Below are 21,238 nucleotides of genomic sequence, written 5' to 3' on the forward strand. Positions count from 1 at the left end.
GTGGAAGGAGAATGGATGCCCCAGGGAGCTAAGACACACAGGAGATAATTAATATTCAAATAATCAAGAATTGGAAGTACTTCTGAAGGATGTCATGTCCTCAAATATATCCACAGAAAACTGGCCATTCCGGTAATAGGGCACATCTTAACCCACATCTCACTGATAAAGCTGTGACTCTGACAAAAAGGCCATCAACTGCCACCTAACAGTAAAGAAACATTCAACTCCAGGTTTTCAGAATGAAACCCTGTATCTCCACTGACTTCTAGGACAATTTTACATTAACTTTCAGCTCATCCCACTTTCAACAGTAGCTCCCAACACCTCTGAATGTCTCAGTCCCCTTTCTAATGTCTCATTCCTAGTCTCCAAAATGCTTTGTAGCAAAAAAAAAAAAAAAAAAAAAGGAAAGTATCCCCAGTCTGTCTTGGCCATGGTAGGGAAGCAGACAAAGCATCAGGGGATAAGTGTTCAGGTAAATGAAAAATAATGGCTAGGAGTACAGCTCACTAACTATACATATGGCTTGACACTGGGCATCTGAAGAAAAACTGACACACCCTCCTCCAGGCAGAAGGTCTCTCTACCCGGGCTGCCCAACAGAATCCCCTGGGGAGCTTTTAAAATGATGGGTGGGGTGTTTCTCCCACGGGTAGCGGCACTTTTTTGAAGCTCCCCAGGTGTTTCTGTCGTGCAGCCAAGTTTGAGAATCCCCCCGCTCTAAAGCTTACTCTTCAGATAGTATACACTGAAAGTAACTCACAGTTTTAAGAAAAGTATGGTTAAAGCGGATGGTGGGTCCATGGGTATTGGTTATGTTATGTTTTATATTATTCCACATTTACAAAATATTTCATAGTCCCATATACACATATACACACATTTTTACACAAATATATTTTAAAGCAAGCTCATCATACACTGGTCCTTAAAAGCACAAGCATTAAAAAGATGATTTCACATTCATAAGGAGTATAAGCAGTGGTGGTATATGGGGCTTTTAATTCACTGGGGGCGGGGGAGGGATGGGGAATCAAGATCAACTAAATTAGGTCCGCTGACTTGAAAACAATGGCCCAAATTCTGTAATAACACTTCACAGTACAGGTCTTGAAAAATGCTCTGAAATTAGTTCAGAAACACCAAAAGGTATCTGCTTAACCAGCAATCCACCTAAAATCAACAGACTTTACCAGGGCTTAGCCAGACTGTCTGTGAAAACCTCTATATAATCAAACTTTTGCAGACACAAAAGTGGGTTATGACAAGACAGTATTACTCCCAAGGCTCAGTTCTAGAACCATCTCAAAATGAGGGTGGGGAGAGTATATCCCAATGAAAATTTATCCAGACAGACAGTAGCTAAGCCCCCTCCTCTTCATAAGGGAGGAGTACAGGCCCTGAAACCAGACAGTCTGGGCTCAAATCCTGGCTCAACTTCCCATCTATATGGCCATAGGGAAATTATTTATTTCTCTAAACCTCAGTTTCCTCATCTCAAAAATAAGAATAATAATGTTACCTACTTCACAAGGTTGTTGTGATGGCTAAACGTGATAATGCTCTGGGTACAATGACTATCGCATGCAATGAGCCCTTGATAACTATTATTACCATTGTTGTTTTTGTCATTAAAATTATTATCCAAATGGTGGTGGATTATGGCACTGAAGAGCAGTGATCAATCCCAATTCATGGTTACTGAGCATTGGGATTCTGTATATTCTTAAGGTATGTCTTATGAGAGAATGATACCCATAAACAGGAGAAAACACACAAATCTTCTATCTCCTAAGGCCTGGACTGGTAGCAGTGAGATGCAATGGGAAGCTCCTATAAAAGAATATATGTCAATACTATATCAATTCTTGTTTTAACACCAGCTAGGTGATCTTGGAGAAATTCAAACATGTACAATTTGGAAGTAAGGATTTTGGACAGTTGAGTTCAGCAGTTTTTAAACTTCTCAAATCGCTGGGGTTTAAAAGTCAAAGCTCTACAGGCCCTTCCCCATCCATTCCCCTCTCTGCCTCACTGGACTGCTCTATTCTTTCCACCATGGCCTCGTACAGTCATACACCAAGCCACCCCTTCCTTAAAACCATCACACTTGCTCTTCCCTCCTTGAGTGTTCTGCCCCTGGCTAATCACATCCCCCCCTTTTTTTCCTCCTTTTTATGGAATTTATTGGGGTGGCACTGGTTAACAAATTTATACAGGTGCACAATTCCACAACTAACCACATTTCTTAATTCCTCACTTCTTTCAGGTTTCTGCTCAAATATCACCTCCTCAGAGAGGCCTCACCTAAAAGAACTGCTATAAAATTGCACATTTGCTAAAGGAAAGCAAGACATCCCACACTGCTGTCATGATTTTGTGTCAAGATGATCCAATAAACTCGCAAAATAGAAAACAAAAATAAAATAAAATTGCACATATACATATGTATTAGATTCCCACTATCATATATCTGCACTCTGCTTTTGAAAATCCCTGTCACCACTCATCATATTATGCATTTGTTCATGATTTACAAAATGTCCCCCACTCCTGCTAGAATAGAAACTCCATTAAAGCAGATTGTATTTCTCTTATTCACTACTGCATGCCCTCTGCCTAGAACAGTACCTGCCTAGCACATAGAAGCGATTCATAAATATTTCTTGAATGGAAAAAAAAAAATAATTCAAATACCTTCTTCCTCCCAAAGAGAATCTTACCTAATATATAACACAGGTAAAGGTGGTGTTCTGGTTGAATGAGGCCAGGGCCTCCCCTCAGCTGACTCAGTGTCCCTGAGGTGCCCCAAAACCACTGCCCAAATCATTTCCAAAGTCATTTCTTGCTCAGAAAGTCTTCAACTCCCTGTTATTTCTGTTAGACTCCAAAGAGAAACATTAAATTTGATGAATGACTTTCCATTCTGTAATTCCACTTACTATTCACTGGCAGCAACATAAAAGTTTCCTGAAAATTTGAAGCATACAATGTCCCAGAACTTCTGCATCCCTACAACCAAACAGTAGAAATGTCTGTATAAGAAAAAAGAAAAACCCAACTCCTAGAGGTGGATGGAAGGGTGTTTCTTTCCATACCCTGTCACATGCATGGTCCCTGGGTCTCTCAGACCTACCACTCACTGAGCCTCTAGGCTGAAAAAAATCTCACCACTTGTAAGGGAATAAGTAAGGATGGTGGACTTAGGACCCAAGTGGAGACAGATGTTATACAATGGAGTACATAAATTTGGGCAATATAGTAGCTAACCAATGGCTTCCTGACTTTATTACTTACTATCTCTTTTTACATCTAAATGACCTCCTGGCTTATCCTACTTTCGTCTTATGTTTAGGAAAACAGAGGTTGAGGGAAAACCCTAAAGAAGAACTCAGCACAAGGCAAACAGAGTTGAAGGAAACATCCCCAAGAAGCCTACTGGCTACAATATTGTGAAGAGGTCTTATACACAACTAAAAGATGTCCTCAAAACCTCAGGAAAGATATGAAATATACTCAGCAAACATGAAAATAGGACCTTTGCAAATCTTTATCATCCAGTCTAGTAGTGCTGAACTAAGCAAGAGTTATCGATTGAAAGCATGGTGACCCATCTTCTAACACTGTAATCAAATCCTTAAACTATAGACAATTTAATGCCTTTCCATGTCCATATGTTTTCTAACGATGCCTTTGCTGTCAGCATGCTACAGGAGTGCTTCTTAGAAGATGGAAGTAATGACAAAGCACATCATTGGTAAGGCAATTATATGTAGTACTAACCATTTTACAATGACCATATGGACTGTGTTTCAACAATGTAATTTCTAAATCAGCCTGAGCATACATTTTTCTCTGTCCTTAATCCTGGCACACCATACTAAATTAAGTAAGAGTATGGATGAAATATGGGCAGCAGATGTAGAATTCTACAAGAATGTTAAAGAAACCTTCATCTATAAACAGTAAACAAGAAGGCAGCCATTGCCCTGAAGTGAAAGTAACACCCATCTCTACCAGTCTTTTTTTCACAGTTTCCTTAATCGAAAACATCACAGCAGGGTTATTACAAACCTGTGAGGGGTAAGGAACAACACAAAGAAAAGTTAAAAATACACAAATCCTACCTAAGTATTTACAATCTGATACAGGCCCTGCAGGTAATACAGAACTCACATTTTACAAATATATAAAATTCAGGTATAAGAGATCCCTTTCAAAACCCTGGACTTAAAGGTGTGGCTCCTGTTACACTAGATTTTTATAGTAATAGTTAAATTTCAAAGGATATGCTTTGACTGAGGTCTGCTCTACAATCACAAACATGGGTGAAAACTGAAATCTACTATACTCCCATTTTGGATAAGCAATAGGATAACCATGCTCCTTGATGTAGTTGGAGAAAGAGGAGCACGAATACAGGTTTTGGAGCATAATGGTTCCAAGAAGAAATTAACTCCACTCTTCAAAACGAGAGAGATTTTTCAGAGAAGTATTTAATTTGACTGATCTTCATAGTCACCCAGAAATCTTTTGAAATTTCAGACCCAGTGAGAGTATGCATATTCATTCATTCTCTCTCTCTCTGCGTAACCATGTGTGTGCACAGGCATGATACTACTCCTCAAGGGATGGTCATCAGCCAGGTCTGAATCCTGAAGTCCTAGAGGATGAATTGTGTGGAGGCCCATTCTAGCCCAGAGAAGATGAGAAGGAGGCTTCTCAAGATGTATAGCACTCTAATCACACTTGGGATTTCCATAAGAAGCAAATCTAACAGTCACATTTATTAGCATACTCTTTGTAGCATAAACAAACCTCTACAGGTGGAGTGGGGAAAGGGGGAGAACAAATTGCAAATGTGCTTATAATAATAAAAGGAAACAATAACAGAGAAAATAATGGACCATTTGTCAACAGGTACCTTCTTCAAGATATAGATATCAGGAAAGGCAAAGAATATTTAGTATGGTCTTTCACTAGGAAGAATAAAAAATCTATTAGTTAAAGAACAAAAGCAAAAAAAAAAAAACTAGCAAAAAGGTCTGTTTTACGTGGAGTAGATTGCCACTAGAAATGCCACTTCCTAGAATAGTTGAAAACCAGACAAGACAAAATACCTAGGAATTGATAGCAGAAAATAAGCTTGTATCCACAATGACCTGTTGAGAGGATGCCAGTCCCATCTCCAATTTTATACTTCTTTTCCTAAAATATCATTGAGATTAAATATGTGAATGGGTTTAGTGCAGGAACTCGCAAACAGTAACCCTCAGTATTAGGAGCCCGAACCCTCTGACAAAGACTTAAAATCTATCTGAGCAATGTGACCTGGGAAAAGGTCAGATTTTTATACAGGGAAAAGCAGTGAAAGAAACAGAGAGAAAAAGAAAAGTCAACAGTAAAAAAGCTACAGATGTGCTATAGGAGTGGCAGCCACCTACTGTAAGCTTCAGCTTTTAAAAGGAAAATAAAGAACTTCCCAAAAAATGATGAGGTACTTTTCCCTCCCTAAAGCCTATTATTATACCTAAAAAAATCCTTTGTAACCAAGAGAATTTTCAGCAGCAACAGAGACAAATGTGGTCTACCAGAGACCCATATGAGACTTTCACAAAATGAATCTATATTAAAAAGAAAGTGGAAAGGGGTAAGGAACACAAGCTTTCAGGTGAGGCAGAAACCACTGCATTTCCTGCCTCTCTGATAATGACCTTGAGCAAGTTGACCTAATCTGAGTTTCAGTGTCTTAAACTGTAAAACAGGGATACCATTTGTTTTTTTTCATGGGGTAGCTCTAATGAATCCAAAATTCCAAGCACAATGCCTGGCACAAGGTAAGTACTCAATAAACAGTACCTCCCTTTTCAAAAATGTCTTTTCCTGGAATTTTTGTGGAACTAGGTCAACACTAAATAAGCATTTACTGAGTACCTACTAGGCATGGGTTACTGAGCAAAGGAAGCAACAATTCTGAGAGCCTCAAATATCCCAAGAAACAATATACACAAGGAGAATACAAAGGCTAAAGGTAGAGAACAGAGGAAAATAAAACAATACACTAGAAATACAGGAAGAAAACTCTGGCTTTCCTAAGGTTCCAGTCATTCTCCCAAGTGACATACAATAAACCAGCCAGTACAGAGCACATAACAGACCAAGAGCATATAGCAGACACACAATAAACCATTACAGAGTATGTAACAGTACCTGAACTTCCCACCAGATCTCAAATAAAACGGATTACACAGTATTATGGTCAATACTTCAAAAACTCTGTTAGGCCAGCCCCAAGACTTCACTCCAAGGGAAAAAAAGCATTTTAGAAAAATAAAATATTCTGAAAGCTAAGAAATAAAGCATTTCTCTGACCTACTCCATACCCCAGCATTAAGACTATTAATAAATTTCACCAACATCATCATCATCATTATCTGTGATTCTGGAAACAGAACATCTGCAGATAAAATTATTTCTGGGTTAAAATACAGGTAAAAGGATGGCTTTACTGGATAGGTTTTGAAGCCTGAATGTTTCAAAGTAGAGAGCCACATTGCCAAAATATTAAACAAATGTTACAAAGTGATCAAGAGAGCTATGAGCTGTGCAGATATGCTGAGTTAAACAGTTTTCAATACTTTCAGGTATCATACCAACTTTTTTAAAAACACAAGAAATATTTCTGTAATCACATTATACTTCAATTTTTAAAACAGTTACAGTCCTTCAACTGAAGGTGACCTGGGACAATCTGGCCCATGTCTATATCTGACTAGCAAAACTAATTTTAAAACAACACAACTGTCTAACTAACACAGCAGGTTTCAACATTCAGGTGTGAAATCACACCTCCCAGCACACAGGCGAATTATCCCCCTGCCTCTCACCTGTAATTATCATTTGCTCTCTCCCCAGGTGGCTCTTAGCCACCATATATCCTCCTAGGCTCACATCTGGAAACACAAACTCCCTCTGGGGCTCATATGCTATGGGGGTGAGAGGGAGGACAAAAGCAGAAACTTTACTCTGGCTTAGACAACTTCTGAAAATATCTTTTTCCACATAGAGCACAAGAGCAATTTGACAAAATTACAACATCCTAATGTCACCATTGTTAACAATAAGTATTTTTCAAATAAAAAGAGTAAATTTACTTCACAATTCCTATAGAGGCCAGCTTCTTCCATTAAAGCCAATTCCAAAAATTTAGCAAAGGATCTTTCATCAGTTGAGAGGACATAATTAGATGTTTTGATTAAAGCATTTTCCTCTGCTGGTTAACAAGATATAACAGATGTCACCAACTTCCCTAATAACAATACAGCCCTGCACTTGGCATCTTTACAATTTTAAAACTGAACTGTCATATAGAAAAATTATAGCTAGGGTGTCTCTTTACAATCATGACTCTGAAGTGGTTATGACATGCCTGAACTCCCCAATGGAACAGATATGGAAATCACATTCCATATTCATAGCCGCAAGTCCTCCTTAACACACACTTGAAACCCAACCTCTGAAATCTGAATGATGCAAGTTTATTCAAATCACCACCAATTATTCCTGGAAGCACGGAGCAAGTGAGGTATGAAACCTGAACAGAAAATGCAAATCTCACTGTCACTTTCTTCCAGGAGCACATGGAACATATGCAGAAAGTGTTTCAGGAAAAGTAATGTCCATCCAAATAGACCCACTGTACCAAAATGCCAACTTCCCTGAAGAGAAGAAGAGTACTATACCTCATTGAAGCGGGGCGGGGGGGCACCTCATTTTTCACAGTAAGAGTCTCCTGGTGCATTTGATCCAGTTTACAAAAATTCAATTTACACCAATTTTGTCAATGTTCCAGTCCAGGGTGCAACTAGAAATAGGCCTGCATTTTAAATGGAAGACAGCCTCTCTGATTGAAGTTCAACTTAAACATCCTGGTTTAACAACTCCATTAATGGCATCAAGCACAAATCTAAAGATTACTCAGCCCTTTTGTCAGTCGCATGTGTTATTTATAGGAGAGTATATCAATCATGTCTTCCCTTTATTATTTCCTACTTTCTAGTCCTAAGCTATTTGGTCTGCCAAATTAATACATTCCATTGCTACTGCAAATCTAAACAATGCTTGATAAAAGATTAATAAAATAGTTGGGTTCTCTGTAACCACATACACACCCAGGGAAATTCATCAATGTCTTTATTTGCATATTTGGCTGACTGCCCCCTGCAACAAATATGTGAAGCACAATGCTCAGGTATCATGTTTTATGGTCTGCATTTAATTCAGGGTGTCAATCTGCTTCTATTTTAATTATATCCATCTTGATATGTTATTACAATCTCATGAAAACTTCTTTTCATTATATGATTGACTATAAGTATATACACATGACAAACAGTTGTTATAAATTTTCTGGTTCAGCAATAAAGAGGCAAGATGGCTTAGCCAACACATCATGTGGATTTAATGGTTTGAATCTTCCTTCTTCAGGAGAAAAGTTTGGTTGAGTCTTCAACTCCACCATACTCCAAAGTTCACTTGTTTCAAATGTTCTGCTAGTACTGAAGTTATTAAATTGCTCTAAGTTTCTCTGAATTGCCAGGCTGAAGAAAATACGTTATCCAAAAATATTATGTTAAAATTTTAAATAAGCCACATTAAGGTCATTTCATATCCAAATAGTTATTTTATATTGAAGGTATCAAAGTACCTTCAAGAATGAGAAATCCTCATATTATCACTTTACATCCTCATTATGGGAAGTGAGGTGGGGCTGGGGTGTTAAAATTCTTACAAAAATTGGAAGCTTTACAATTATGGGGCTCATTCTCAATTGTAGAAAAAACCTCCTTCAAACATTTCCAGTCCTTGGGAATCCTAGTACTAAGGAGAAGCAGACAGTCTCCTAGTTTCATTGGCTCACAGTGAGAGTCTCACTCCCAGTGTCAATTAACCCCTCTGAGCTGTGTTTTTAATTGTATAATAAGAGGTATTGTAGAACTTCATCACTAAAGCCACCAATGGCTGAAGTGAAATAGATCAAAAGACTGCTCTGAAAGTTGAGGTCCTAACTTTAAGAAACACCTCCTAAAGATGATCTGCACATTAAGCTCAAAACTATAATTTTCACAAGTAATCAGACCGATTACCTGTTAAGAAATGGGAAAGGAGCAAGCTGCACACACAGCAATGCAACAGCAATAACAAATAACAGCAAAACAATAACAAACACTTGTTTCCCCTTTGGCCCCAGTCAAAGTATAATTTCCCTTGAATTACATAAAATCATTTTAGAACAGCACAATCCAGGATCTTCGTTATTTTTGCCAAATAAGTATGTACGGAGAGAAGGGGGTGGAATGCTGGAATTTCTAGTATGTGGCTGAAAAACATGATAATCTAATGTTCAACTATTGTTTTATCTACATACTCATTCTTTTAGGGTTTTTTCCTTACTTAGTTTTTAACTATGGAAAACTATTCACTGAATAACCTTTAGCCACCAAGTACAACTAAACAGAGACCCCAGCAAACAATGACAACAAAAAATCTACTTCACTTCAACTTTTGAGGGATGATTGCAAATACTGGATTCTTTTAATGCCTTTTTTCAAGCTCTAAAATACCACTGCCATCAGAAATTTTGCAGAAACCTTAAATGAGGTTGGTAGATTGGTGGTGTGCTGCAGTGCAGAGTAGGTGTGGGGACAATAAAGAAAACGACATCCCTCAAGTACCATCGCAAGGTGACCTTGGCATTGACTTAAACCCTGTCCTAGATTCGGAATGTTCCTACAGTCTGAAAGTATCACATATCAGCCATATAACCAAGAGTCACATTTGTCTTCACAAGCTGTGATTCTGAATCAAGCCCAGGTCATTTCAAAATGCCTCAGTTAATAGCAATCACAGAGTACCTGCAATTTGAAGGCTTTCTGCCAAAATTGAATCCCAACCTACATTAGCCATTTTCCATTACTTACAAACTGTGGGCTTTCCCCTCTCCTCTTGTGACTCCATTTTGCCACACTTGGATTTTCCAGGACTCTGAAGGTACCAAAGAGATATGGCACCTTGAGGTATAGCAGCAAGCCAAAACACAATAAAGTAAAAAATATTTGTATGTAATTTGGTAATTTGTGTCATCTGTCAAGAAAACCCTAACTAGAGATTCAGATAAAAATGAGAAATCAGAATGATGAACTGTAACAACCCAGAAAACTGTAGCAGAGTCCCTCCCTCAAGCAGACTGTCAAAGTTCAAACAATGGAAGTCTGAAATTTTTAACTTTACACATTTCATTCACAATTTCCTAAATCCATTACCTTTTGTCAAAGTCATTAATAATTTTGATAACTCTATCTCTGTGAAGGAAGAAGGGGAAAGAACGGAGGACAGTTGGGAGGGAGGGAGGGAAGCGGGGAAGGGAGGGAAGGGGGAGGGAAGGAAGGAGTGGGTAGGTGGGGAATCTAACTGGATTCTGAGATAAGACTGCCATTTACATTAAACATGAAGTAAACACCTGCAAAGAAGGCAGCAGTACACAGGATTTTAGGCCACAAGTCAGTGTCATGCAAGGGATGGAATCAGAGACATGAAGAGAGCTGAGACACAGAAAATGTACTTGCCTAGTCTCTTCCTATGCAAGCAAAGGAAGTCAGACCATGTGAAACCCGCTCCTACCCTCCTCAGTTACTAACAGCGTAAAGAGGACCTATTCCTTCCTTGGACCTTAGATGATACCTACTGACAGCATACCCCTAACTCTCCAGGCATGTGGGAAGAAATGACACAAGATCACAGCTAAGATTGTTAGAAGGAAGACAAACTTAGGGCCTCAGCAGCCTTAAATTCTATGCCCTTCTTCTAGAGGGGAAAAAAAATCATCATTCAACTAGGAACAGGTGCAGATTTTGTAAGACAAACAGTTCTGACTCAGCTAACAGTGTTCCTAAATTGTTTTTGATCCTCTCCTATCTTGGGCTCCACCAAATTAATTCCTATCTTTCTCTTCCTGCCTGAGTTTTCAAATCTCCCTGATTTTTTCAGAACTATATCAAATGAACAGCAGTTATCTCATTACCAACTTTTTCCCTATGTCTACAGAATACTGGGTTTAATCCTGACCCTGAAAAAAGGGTGTTTCTTGAAGAGGAAAAAAAACCAAAAACAAAAAACATGAGGCACTTTCACTAAGTTAGGCTACAGTTAGTGTACCAGACTCTATTTACAGCAGTGGGTAAAACAAAATATAATGTAACGCCACCTAACCCACGAACCTCCGCCCTCTGCATGCGGAAACACACACACACACACCCTTCATCAAGAAGTGCTACAGACCTTCTGTCCAAAAGACTCCAAAGCCTGTAGACACTGAGACCTAAATTATTCCTTAAATGCTGCCCTCAACTGTTATTTTCTCAGCTTAAGGACTTTATTTCTAATTCTAACATTCTCAAACTAATCACTACTTACTTTTGACAGTATATAGAACGGTTGTATAGAGTCTCAGAATCTCTATATCACCCTCAATGCTCCTTGAATCGTGTCGAATGCTCTATTTTTTTTTTTTTATCCTTCTTCAACTGTGAAAGCTAGAGAACAACACTGTCCCAATGAAAAGCTAGTCACTAATTCTGTGATTCATTTTTTCAATTTACTGGTTCATTTATATCCTACTTCCAAAAAAGAGCTAAAGTACTTAATCTCAACAGCTAACACAAGCTGCATGGAATCATCACATCACAATCTTCCACCTCATCTCACGTAAATAATCCTGAAGTGATCTCTGTCTTATACAGAAAAATACTGAAATTCAGTACACACAGTAAAATATCTGAATTCATAACCAACCCATTATTCACATTCTTCTTTTCTGCAAACTTTCTCACCACTTAGGAACTTCTCAGATCCTAAAACTATGCACACTTTCAGAAGTGAAATGCTGAAACTGACCCATTTATCCTGTAATCCCATCCCAAACCTCTCAAGATAAACAGTGAAAAATGCAAAAATAAAACATATAGCCACAGCTCTCCCTGGCTGAGTTACAGCAGAAAGGTCCTGACCTTTCTTGAACTAGCACTTCATACATAAGCAAGCAAGATAGATACTCTGAAACCTTTATTTTAACATCAGTGTCAATCTCCTCTCTCATCCAACCTTCTTTTCTAGCTTGCTGAAAAGCAGCAATACAGGAAACTAGAAGGGACCAAGGAGACAGGATATTTATCGGCTAAAGGCAGCTTGGTGGCATGAGAATTGGGTGTGATCACACTGAAAGAGATATTAATGAAAATCACTGACCAATTCTTACCTCATGGTGGGGTTGCTAACAACCAATGAAAGGGCTAACACCAACAGGAAAAGAGAACAGGAAGAGAAATTAATTAATCATCATTATTTGTACCTTGCACTCCCCTTGCCACTCCCACTTAAGCAGCAGCTTCAAACTTCTGTGCATGGTTTTCCAAGTCATCTATCATGGGCCCACTAACCCTAAACTCAAAAATCACCAAGTTCCTGGAAGGAACTTGGAGCTCTTTCCCAGGGTCTCCCGTACTGGATTATGGATTCCAATGCCAAGAATAAAAGTGCCCTGTGGTCAAATAAACTTAGGAAATAAGACACATCACATGGTCTTCTCTGATACTCAAAACTCGCATTTATATAATAAAAGACTTAATTCTGGCAGAACAAGTTACCCTTTAATTTTGTCTAGCCCATCAAGTTCCAAAACTATTTGAGGGCAGATCACATTTTTTTGGTCTGAAACAACCCATGAACATCTGGCAAAGCTATGTTTCCACCCAGTGTGAGCACCTTTGCTCTAAAACTAATCTAAACCTCTCAACTAATGGATTAAGAAAATGATGCTTTTAGAGTAACTTCCCAAGGTCACTCAAATAGCTAGGACAGCCAGGCCTGGACTGTGTTTCTTCGCTGGTCTCCTGACTCCCTAACAAGCACTCTTTACTTCCATAATTTTGTACTCATCTACCAGCCCATCCCTGCCCCCAAGCCCTAATCAAATTGCGTTTTCTCACTCTTTTTTCTGTGCTTCCTTCACTATTCCCTCTTCTTAGAATGCTCTTTCTACCCTGCATTCCTTCTCTATCTACCCAAATCACTTCAACCTTTTAGGTTCCATCTTCTCCAGGAAGCCTTCTCAAGTACTTCAGGCAATGGCACTCAATACCCCATTCTCTGAAAGCGTAGTACACTTAGTTGGTATTTGGCATTCTAACACCTATTTCAAAATTATTTTGTAGGTGCAGGACTTAATTTATCAACTAAACTGCACATTCCCCAAAGATATTACATATATTTTAGGTTTCTCTGTACTCTTTCTAGTGCCTTGCATATATCAAACACTCCATAAATATTTACTGACTGATACAAGGAACATGATTAATGTTGTTTTTTCAAACAACTGAATAAGTGAGATTTGACATAATAAATTATTACAGCCTATTAACATGGCATACCTAAGTACAAATTCTGTACAGCCTATTTATGCTATTGATGTGTAGTGTTTCAGAATAAGCGCTGAAACCAAGCTAGGAAATAAAGACCACATTAAAGTCTTGGTTTGATCCTATACTCACCAGAAATGAGTCTTCTTAGTTTTCCTAAGCCCGCAAAACTCCAATGGCCTCCTGTCTGCTAATCACACCAATTTCATCTTTGCTTCCCTTCGGTCAGATGTACAAAAGGAGGTTGCACTAAGAACAGTGTACAACAGAGGAGTGAGGGGGAAAATAATGGATGTGCAAAGTCAATTTTTCAGTGGCAGTACCCACATGGCTTACTAATTGAGACTACAAAGAAAGAAACCCAAATAAAAACAGAAAGGCAGTATTATATGGCATATTGGGGTATACTGACAGTACTAGAACCCCACCATTTCCATCCATACTTTGTTTGCTAGAAGCCACTTTTTTTAAAAATGAGACATGCCATCTGGGGATAGTCACTCTCAACCTATTATTCAAAGATATCCAAATAAGCAATATCATATCCAAATGCTAATTCTGTTTCTCAAATGCCTAATGAAAATAACACCATGTTCAACTTTAGCCTCCTCACCTACCCTCTTATCTTCTATCATGAGACTCTTCACAATCACATACTTGAACTTCGGGGCACAATTATTCAAGACAAGTGTCCCTGCAGAATATGAAACTACCTCAGCCAGCTTCACTGCCTGTAAAAGTGCAGGCTTCTGAAGCTACTACTAAAGTTTCATCATCTTAAATAAATATCCAACAGTGAAAAAATAATCAACATAAAAATGCTGGTTTTCGTCAGGCAAGGTTCTTACTTTTGCTCCAGCATTTACTAAACCACAATTGGACCAGAACACTTTATATCAGCATTTCACTATGAGTTAATTAGCAGCCTCTTTTTTAAAAGTCAAAATCAATGTGTCCATCAACAATACCCAAAGTATGCTACTCCGCAGTTTGCCTGCTATTGCTCTGAACTGGCATAAGGAACCAGCCTAGCTGTACAAGTCAACATTTCTGGTTTCTTACCATAACATCACAGTAGCAGCAGCCTCAATATTACATGGTGACAATTGTTTTCATTTCTAAACACAAAGCACAATACTATAGTATGTATTTAGGGTCCTCTTAGCATCTTAATAATTCTGAACTTTCATAAGCACTCCTGTCACATACATTTCTATCCAAGTCCACAGTTTAGTTGCCTGTTTCCTAATAAGCCCTCACATTGCACGGTGACAGTTGAGTAAATCTTCCAAAATGAGCACACACGTAGGATTTATCTTCCTGATCACTACACACACGTTTGACCATCTAGCATGGACACAGATGTACAGCAAACAGCTCTACTTTTGTTCATAGAACCAGACATACATGATGGTTTTTATTCTCCATTGTGTTTTCAGTCTGTAAAGTTTATTTACTGCTTTCCTACAAAAGCTAGGTATTTTAAAAATGAACACTGACAGGATATTTGATGATATTAGGGAACTATTGTTTATTTAGATGTGATAATGGTACTATGGGGTTTTGAGGGGTTTCAAGTCATTACCATTTAGAGATACATACAGAAATATTTATATATTTCTCATATCACATCTGGGAGAGGGGAGCAAATAAATGGGATGTAGATGAAAAAAGATGAGACATGAGCTGGTAGTTGCTGACCTCAGTGGTGGGTACATTGGGATTTATCAAACTGTTCTCTCTACTTTTGCATATGTTTAAATTTTTCTATGTAGTTTTAAGAAAACTTTTTTGAAAGTTAGATGTTTTAGACCCACATACAGATATGTAAATGATATTTAGACATGAAGGTAGTATAGTATTCTGCTAATCAAAATAACCTAGGTTTTGAGGCTAGAAAAGTAGCAGAGAAAAATAATCACAGCAAGAAAAGAAACAGTGTTAATGGTACACTTGAACTTGGTCTTCTTTAAAAATTAAGTTTTTTAAAACCCAAAAGAAACTAGAAGGGTGCATATTCTTTCAAATGCCAAATAGATACATATATACATCACAAGCCCAGGCAAATATTTATTTACTAAGAGTAAAAATGATCAAAAATAACTGTGTAAGTTATATCTCTCTCCACTTGGCCTTCAAAAATGTTCATGGGAATTCGTGGCTCCTCTTGCTTAGTGAGAAGGGCCACAGGACAGCTCAGGGTAACCATACAAGAAGCAGAACCACTTGTAACCAGATTTTTCAAGTATTGTCCTAATCTACCACAGATAGCAATGGTGAACCAAATTCTAGGCAGCATTTTCTATTAGTATACATGCTGCTATTTCAATTCCTATTTTAAATCGAGAGAGACTGAGAGAAAGAGGTCACACAGTGCAGTACCCTCCCATCCTGGCAAAGTTGAAGCCACAGAATTATCCTTATAAGTGGTGAGCCTCAACTCAAAACAATTGTGTAAGATCCATTTTAGCCAATAAAGCACCAAATCTAGAACCAAAGGGTAACTGATTCAATCACTAACATCAAAATCTATGATCACCAATACCACTAGCCCCCCTCCCTTCCTCCCCAACCACAGGCCACCATCCACGACCATCACCACCAGCAGACCAACCAAAAAGCAGTTCAAATGGGAAAAAACAACCTTGGCTCCCTTTTTAAAAAAAATATTTCAACCTGACACCCAAACACACACACAGAACCAGCAACCTAAACCTGTACTGTTACTGCATGTGTGATTTAAGCTGTCATTAACAAAGGTTGTATCTGATCACCTCAAACAATACCATAATAAGAGCAAAAAATCACAGGGAAAGGAAAAAGTTTCCTTCAGGAACCTCTAACCACCATATCAGGTGCACGAAAGGCTAGAAAGCAACTATCTTGGTTTTGTGCTTAAGAAAAGCCGGACCAACTCTGCAGAATCTCAAATTCTGTGTGTGTGTGTGTGTGTGTGTGTGTGTGTGTGTGTGTGTGGTGTGGTGTGTTGGGGGTCGGGCCGGGAAACGAAGGTGGGGGGAGAAAAAAGGGGTTACATTTATAGAGACCAATAACCCATGTCAGCACCAAATTTGATCCTTCCAGGTAAAGACAGTTTCCTCCTGATCCCCTGGACAGTCTCTCTCTAACTCCCCTACCCCCCTTCCCCAGTAGCTGGTTAGAGGGCAGGAAAATGTGCATTTGTAAATTAACACTGCAGGTGCCCAAGGAATAAAGACTTACACACACACACACACACACACACACACACACACACAAAGCCAATCAGAAAGAAAAAGAGAGAAAAGAAAACACCAAAAAAAGGAAAGGGAGAGGGACAATTGGGTGACAAGCCCTTCAGATACCAGCTAGGATTATATTCTTTCCTCCCACCAGTCCTCTCTGGTGCACCTTTTTTCTATCCTTTAACCAGAATGCTCGTGTACACACACATGTGCATATACACACACATATATGCACAGATATTAAAATTAACCCTTTCTGTAATAGAGCCCCTTACAGAATACAGAAAGATATCTCCATCCTTTCCTCTATGCTCTCCCCTCCTCCCTCCTTTCTCCCAACCAGAAGAAAACGCCCCCTTCCCCAGCTTCACCAGGGGGGTGGGGGAAAGGCAGGGAGGGGGGCAGAGAACCACAAAACCCCATTAGTCTCCAGTTCCGAGAACACCAGGAAAGGTATATACTATACAAACACATACACACACACACACACACACACACACACGGACATATGGTTCTGTAGAAAAACCGTCCACAGGCGCCCCAAACCCAGCAAAGAGACTTCCACCAGCCAAGAAGCCATGATTGGGAGGCAGAGGAGGAAGAGTAGGGACAGAGCTATCCGTGGAGGGGGGCGTATTGTTGTGATGCCTGAACCCCTTTCTATATGCCCATCTGCTGTGGAGGGGGCGCAGGGAGGGGGCGCAGGGGAAAGGCGAGCAGAACGAGGAAACCAGGAGAACAGGCATGGCTTTGCGATTCCCTCCTGCTGACCGTCTACCCGCGCCCCCAGCTCCCCCAACCCCCCAACAATAAGACCTCAGGCTAGACAGACAGACAAACAGACCGGCCAGAGCGCAGTGGGGAAAGCAGCAGAGCCGGGTGCAATCGAGTGGGGTCGTGCATAAAGAAAACCAGGGGGAGGGGGGTCTCCCTTACCTCCAGCGCTTCAAAAGTGACAAAGCTCGTCATGGCAAATCCATCAATGATGTCCTCTTCGGCCGAGGTGGACTCTCTCCGCTTCCTGCGCGGGGGTCTGGGCCGGGACGGGGTGGAGGACGGGGGCTTCCCATTGTCTTCCTTGTCGGAGCCCGACGACGAGGCGAGCGAGGGCGCCCGGGTCCGGCCGGCGCCGCCGCCACCGGCCGCGCCAGCCCCCAGCCCGCCCCGGGAGCGCCTCTCCCGGTCTCGCTGCGACCGCGACCGCCGCTTTTTGCGGAGTCCATGGCCCCGCGTCGGGCCATCCATGGCTCTGCCGCGCCGGGGTCTCCCCGCTCGCCGCCTGCCCGCCACAGGCTCCAGCCGCGGCCACACAAAAAAATTGACACCAACCCCTCCCTCCCCCGTTCTCGGCTTCCCTCCGCCCCGAGGAGGGCGCGGGGGAGACGGCGGCCGAAAGAAGGGAGAGAGGGGAAGAAAGAGAGGAGAAAGAAAAGGGGGAAGGGGCGGAGAGAAGGAGGAGGGACAGGAGCGAGGGCTAGAGGCGAGAAGCCCAAGTGCTGGGCTGCCCACGGCACCGAGGGTCGGAGATTCCTGTGAGCGGCGCCGAGCAAAGTAATGGCTGAACACACAGGTCTCCTTTAGAGGAAAAAAAAAAATAACTCACCAAGCAGGCAATAAATCAGAATAGCGGAATGCTTTGATCAAGAGACTAGGAGGCTCCGGGGAGCCCTCCCCGCGGCCATTCTCTGCCGCGCCCCTGGCCCCAGAAAACGCCTGCCCCCCGAGTCAAAATCGGGTCGAAAAGGTCGCGGGAAAGTGGGGGCAATGAACTTCACCCGCCCCTCGCACAGGAAAACACCCCCGCCGCCTCTCACACACGCCTCGGAGGAAACTCACTCCCAGGCTCCCAAATTTTTAAGAAATGCATCCAGGGGAGGCTTTTGAGCGACCTGAGAGGGATGAGACCCCCCAGAGAGGGAAGCATAATAATGAAATAATTAGGAGAGGAGAGGGCGAAACTGGGAGAGGTGGAAAAGGGAGGTGGAGGAAGGGAAGGAGGATGCTGGAGCAGTTGTGGGGTTTGCTTTTCGGTCTTGGAGGGGGGAGGAGGGGGAGCTGAAAAAAGAGAAGAAGCAGACCCTGACGCTGCCACCCACCCCCCTCCTCAAAAGAATATTTTTTTCCAGTCCCAGAGAAGAGGTCACCCTTCCTCAAAAAAGAGAGGGGGTGAGTCCGTCGACGAGGAAAGCAGAAAGAAATCTCCAGCGGGAGAGACACTGGTGTGCCGCCGCCACCGCCTCCTGCCGCCGCCGCTGCCTCTTTGCTTCGCCCAGCCCGAGGAAGAAGAGCGGCCAGGAAGCGTTGGGAACGCTGCTCTCGCCGCTGCCGCCGCTAACGCTACCACCGCTGCCGCGAGAGCCCAGAACCGGAGGGTGCACGGCGTGTCTCCCGGCGGCTGCAGCGGGAGCCCGGGCACGGCCCCATCCTCCGCCCGTCCGCCTCACTCAGCTCCCGCTCCTCCCCCTCCGCGGCCGGCCCACCGCCGCCGCCCGCCTCAGCCCAAGCCCGCGCACGCGCACGCGCACCCGCCCTCCCCGCGCCTCGCTCGGCGCGCGCTCCCGCCCCCGCGGCCCCGACCGGCTGATCACGTGGCCGACTGGGCTCCCTCCTCCCCCGCCCCCTCCCCAGTTGTAGAGTGTGTAGAAAGCAAAAGGCTGGGGGCTGGCCGCGTTCGCGAGCCCAGGGCATGCGCGCTGGGGCGGCCGGGCCTGCGCACTGGGGGCGGGGAGGGGTCCCGGGAGTGGGCAGCCAGGGTAGGGTGGGGGTTGTAGAAGGGACCACGCTTGTAGGGTTCGCTGTGGTCCCACAGAGTTGTCGCGCAAGGGTGTGGAAATCGTGAAACGATCCCGCCGGTCGCACTGGGGATGCGTGGGGACTACTGTCCCCTGTCTACTCCGAGCTCCGCGCCCCACCCCCTTGCACTCTCCTCCGGACACTTGTCTCTCGACCCCCTACCCAAGGCCCTCCGGAGGCGCCCCGACTGCCGTCTTGGGAGACACCCCCACTCCCCCCACCCTCCCCCACACACACAAAGTACTCGCCCTGGGTGACCTGCGCAGCGAGGGAAGGAGGGATTTCAGAGAAGGGGCATAAGGGGGCTTCCCTGGGAAGGGGTCGCGCCTGGAGGCGACCCGCAAGGGAGCGGGTGCCGAAGCGCAGGCCTCTGCTCCACTGGGGGGCACTGGGAGACCCCACAGACAGAGTTGGAAACTTTTTCCCACGTGGTAGCACAACGTGTAGTCAAGTGACCTCGCATCCTAATGACCTCTGGACCCTCTTCGCCTTCAAACGGGAGTCCTTTGGACGCGCGGGCGACTTCGGAGCAAGCGGCGCGAGGCTAGGGGACCGAACTTGAACCTCGGAAGCCTCCGCGGGCGAGGGGGCGGGGTTGGAGGGGCCAGGTCAAGCAAAAGACAGTCCCCATCCTGGGGAGCTACCTGTAATTTGGGTGAGGAGAAGGTCTTCCTCGCTTTTCCTATCGCTGCCGATCCTCTCGCCGCAACGTAGCTGATGCTTACAAAAAAAGTTGTACTTAAAAATTTACTGCAGCCCAGAAGCGAACAAGGAAAGCGTCTAGCCTTTCGGGGTAAAATATGTCTTTTTCGGGGCACTGGAATTTATTTACAAAGATGAGGAAGACGCCAACAGCCCTTTCTCACCAGCCAGTTAGGTCTAGCCTCACTCTCTATCCAAGCACTTAAACACTGTGACACATCACCCATTATCCCAGTAACTTATACTTAGGGAGGAAGAAAGGAGTGATCTGACATTTGTTAATTGCTCACAGTGGACTAGGCACATACCAAACCCTTGTATATGACTTCTCTTTAGAATCTAAAAATGCACTTTTAATTTTTTGTATTACTGGAAGAAGATGGTAGAGGAAGCAGTAATTATCTGACAACGTGACATATCCAAGATTCATTGATTCATGCATTCATTTCTGTAACAATTATTAGGGCCTACTCTGTACCAATCACAGTTCTAGGTACTGGGACGACAATAGTACACAAAACGGAAAAGGTCTCTCTTCTTGCAATCTTATATTCTAGCAAACAAGCCTCACTCATCTTGCACTTTCTGACAACAATTTAATGATTGTTCATTCCCTTAAGTCACATTCTTCAGCGTCCCCATTCTAGATTCCAGGTCTGGATCCTTACGAAATCGAGGTCAGGGATGGGAAGGGAGGATGGTGGGAGCCATTGTACAAGAGCAAAGAGGAGCAACCGCTGAACTGTGAGTAAGACTTGAACTTTCTGCCTGTCCAGGGAACAAACCATTTGATCTTAGGCAAGACTCTTAAATGACTAGTCTTCTCGTCTGTAAATCGAAGAGTTTCAATTAAATGTTCAAAAAGTGCCCTCCCAGGTCTACCACTGACCTCAAAAGATGCGATATTTTCTAGTAGACTGTGTGCTTTATTTATTGAGAACTAGTGACTGATGTACGAGATGTGATTGAACTTACTAGGAACACGGTGCACCTTCCAAAAGGAGATACCTAAGAAAACTGTCTGTGCCGCCCCTCCCCCCACCC

At 42.5% G+C, this 21,238-nt stretch overlaps 1 protein-coding gene across 3 annotated transcripts in view; it reads right to left on the reverse strand.

Moving 5' to 3' along the window:
- Nucleotides 1–18,027, reverse strand: part of AUTS2 (activator of transcription and developmental regulator AUTS2) — a 1,138,147-nt gene extending 1,120,120 nt beyond the window's left edge. For all 3 annotated transcript variants that reach the window (XM_054589696.1, XM_054589694.1, XM_054589697.1), the window contains exon 1: nt 17,636–18,027. In XM_054589696.1, the coding sequence (XP_054445671.1) occupies nt 17,636–17,944 (309 nt within the window). In that variant the 5' untranslated portion in view covers nt 17,945–18,027. The remainder of the gene's footprint in view (nt 1–17,635) is intronic.
- Nucleotides 18,028–21,238: the final 3,211 nt, after the last annotated feature.

This window comes from Pteronotus mesoamericanus, unplaced genomic scaffold (genome assembly GCF_021234165.1).
Source record: "Pteronotus mesoamericanus isolate MK-2021 breed Mesoamerican mustached bat unplaced genomic scaffold, CSHL_Meso_final scaffold_167, whole genome shotgun sequence".
NCBI classification, from domain to species: Eukaryota; Metazoa; Chordata; class Mammalia; order Chiroptera; family Mormoopidae; genus Pteronotus; species Pteronotus mesoamericanus.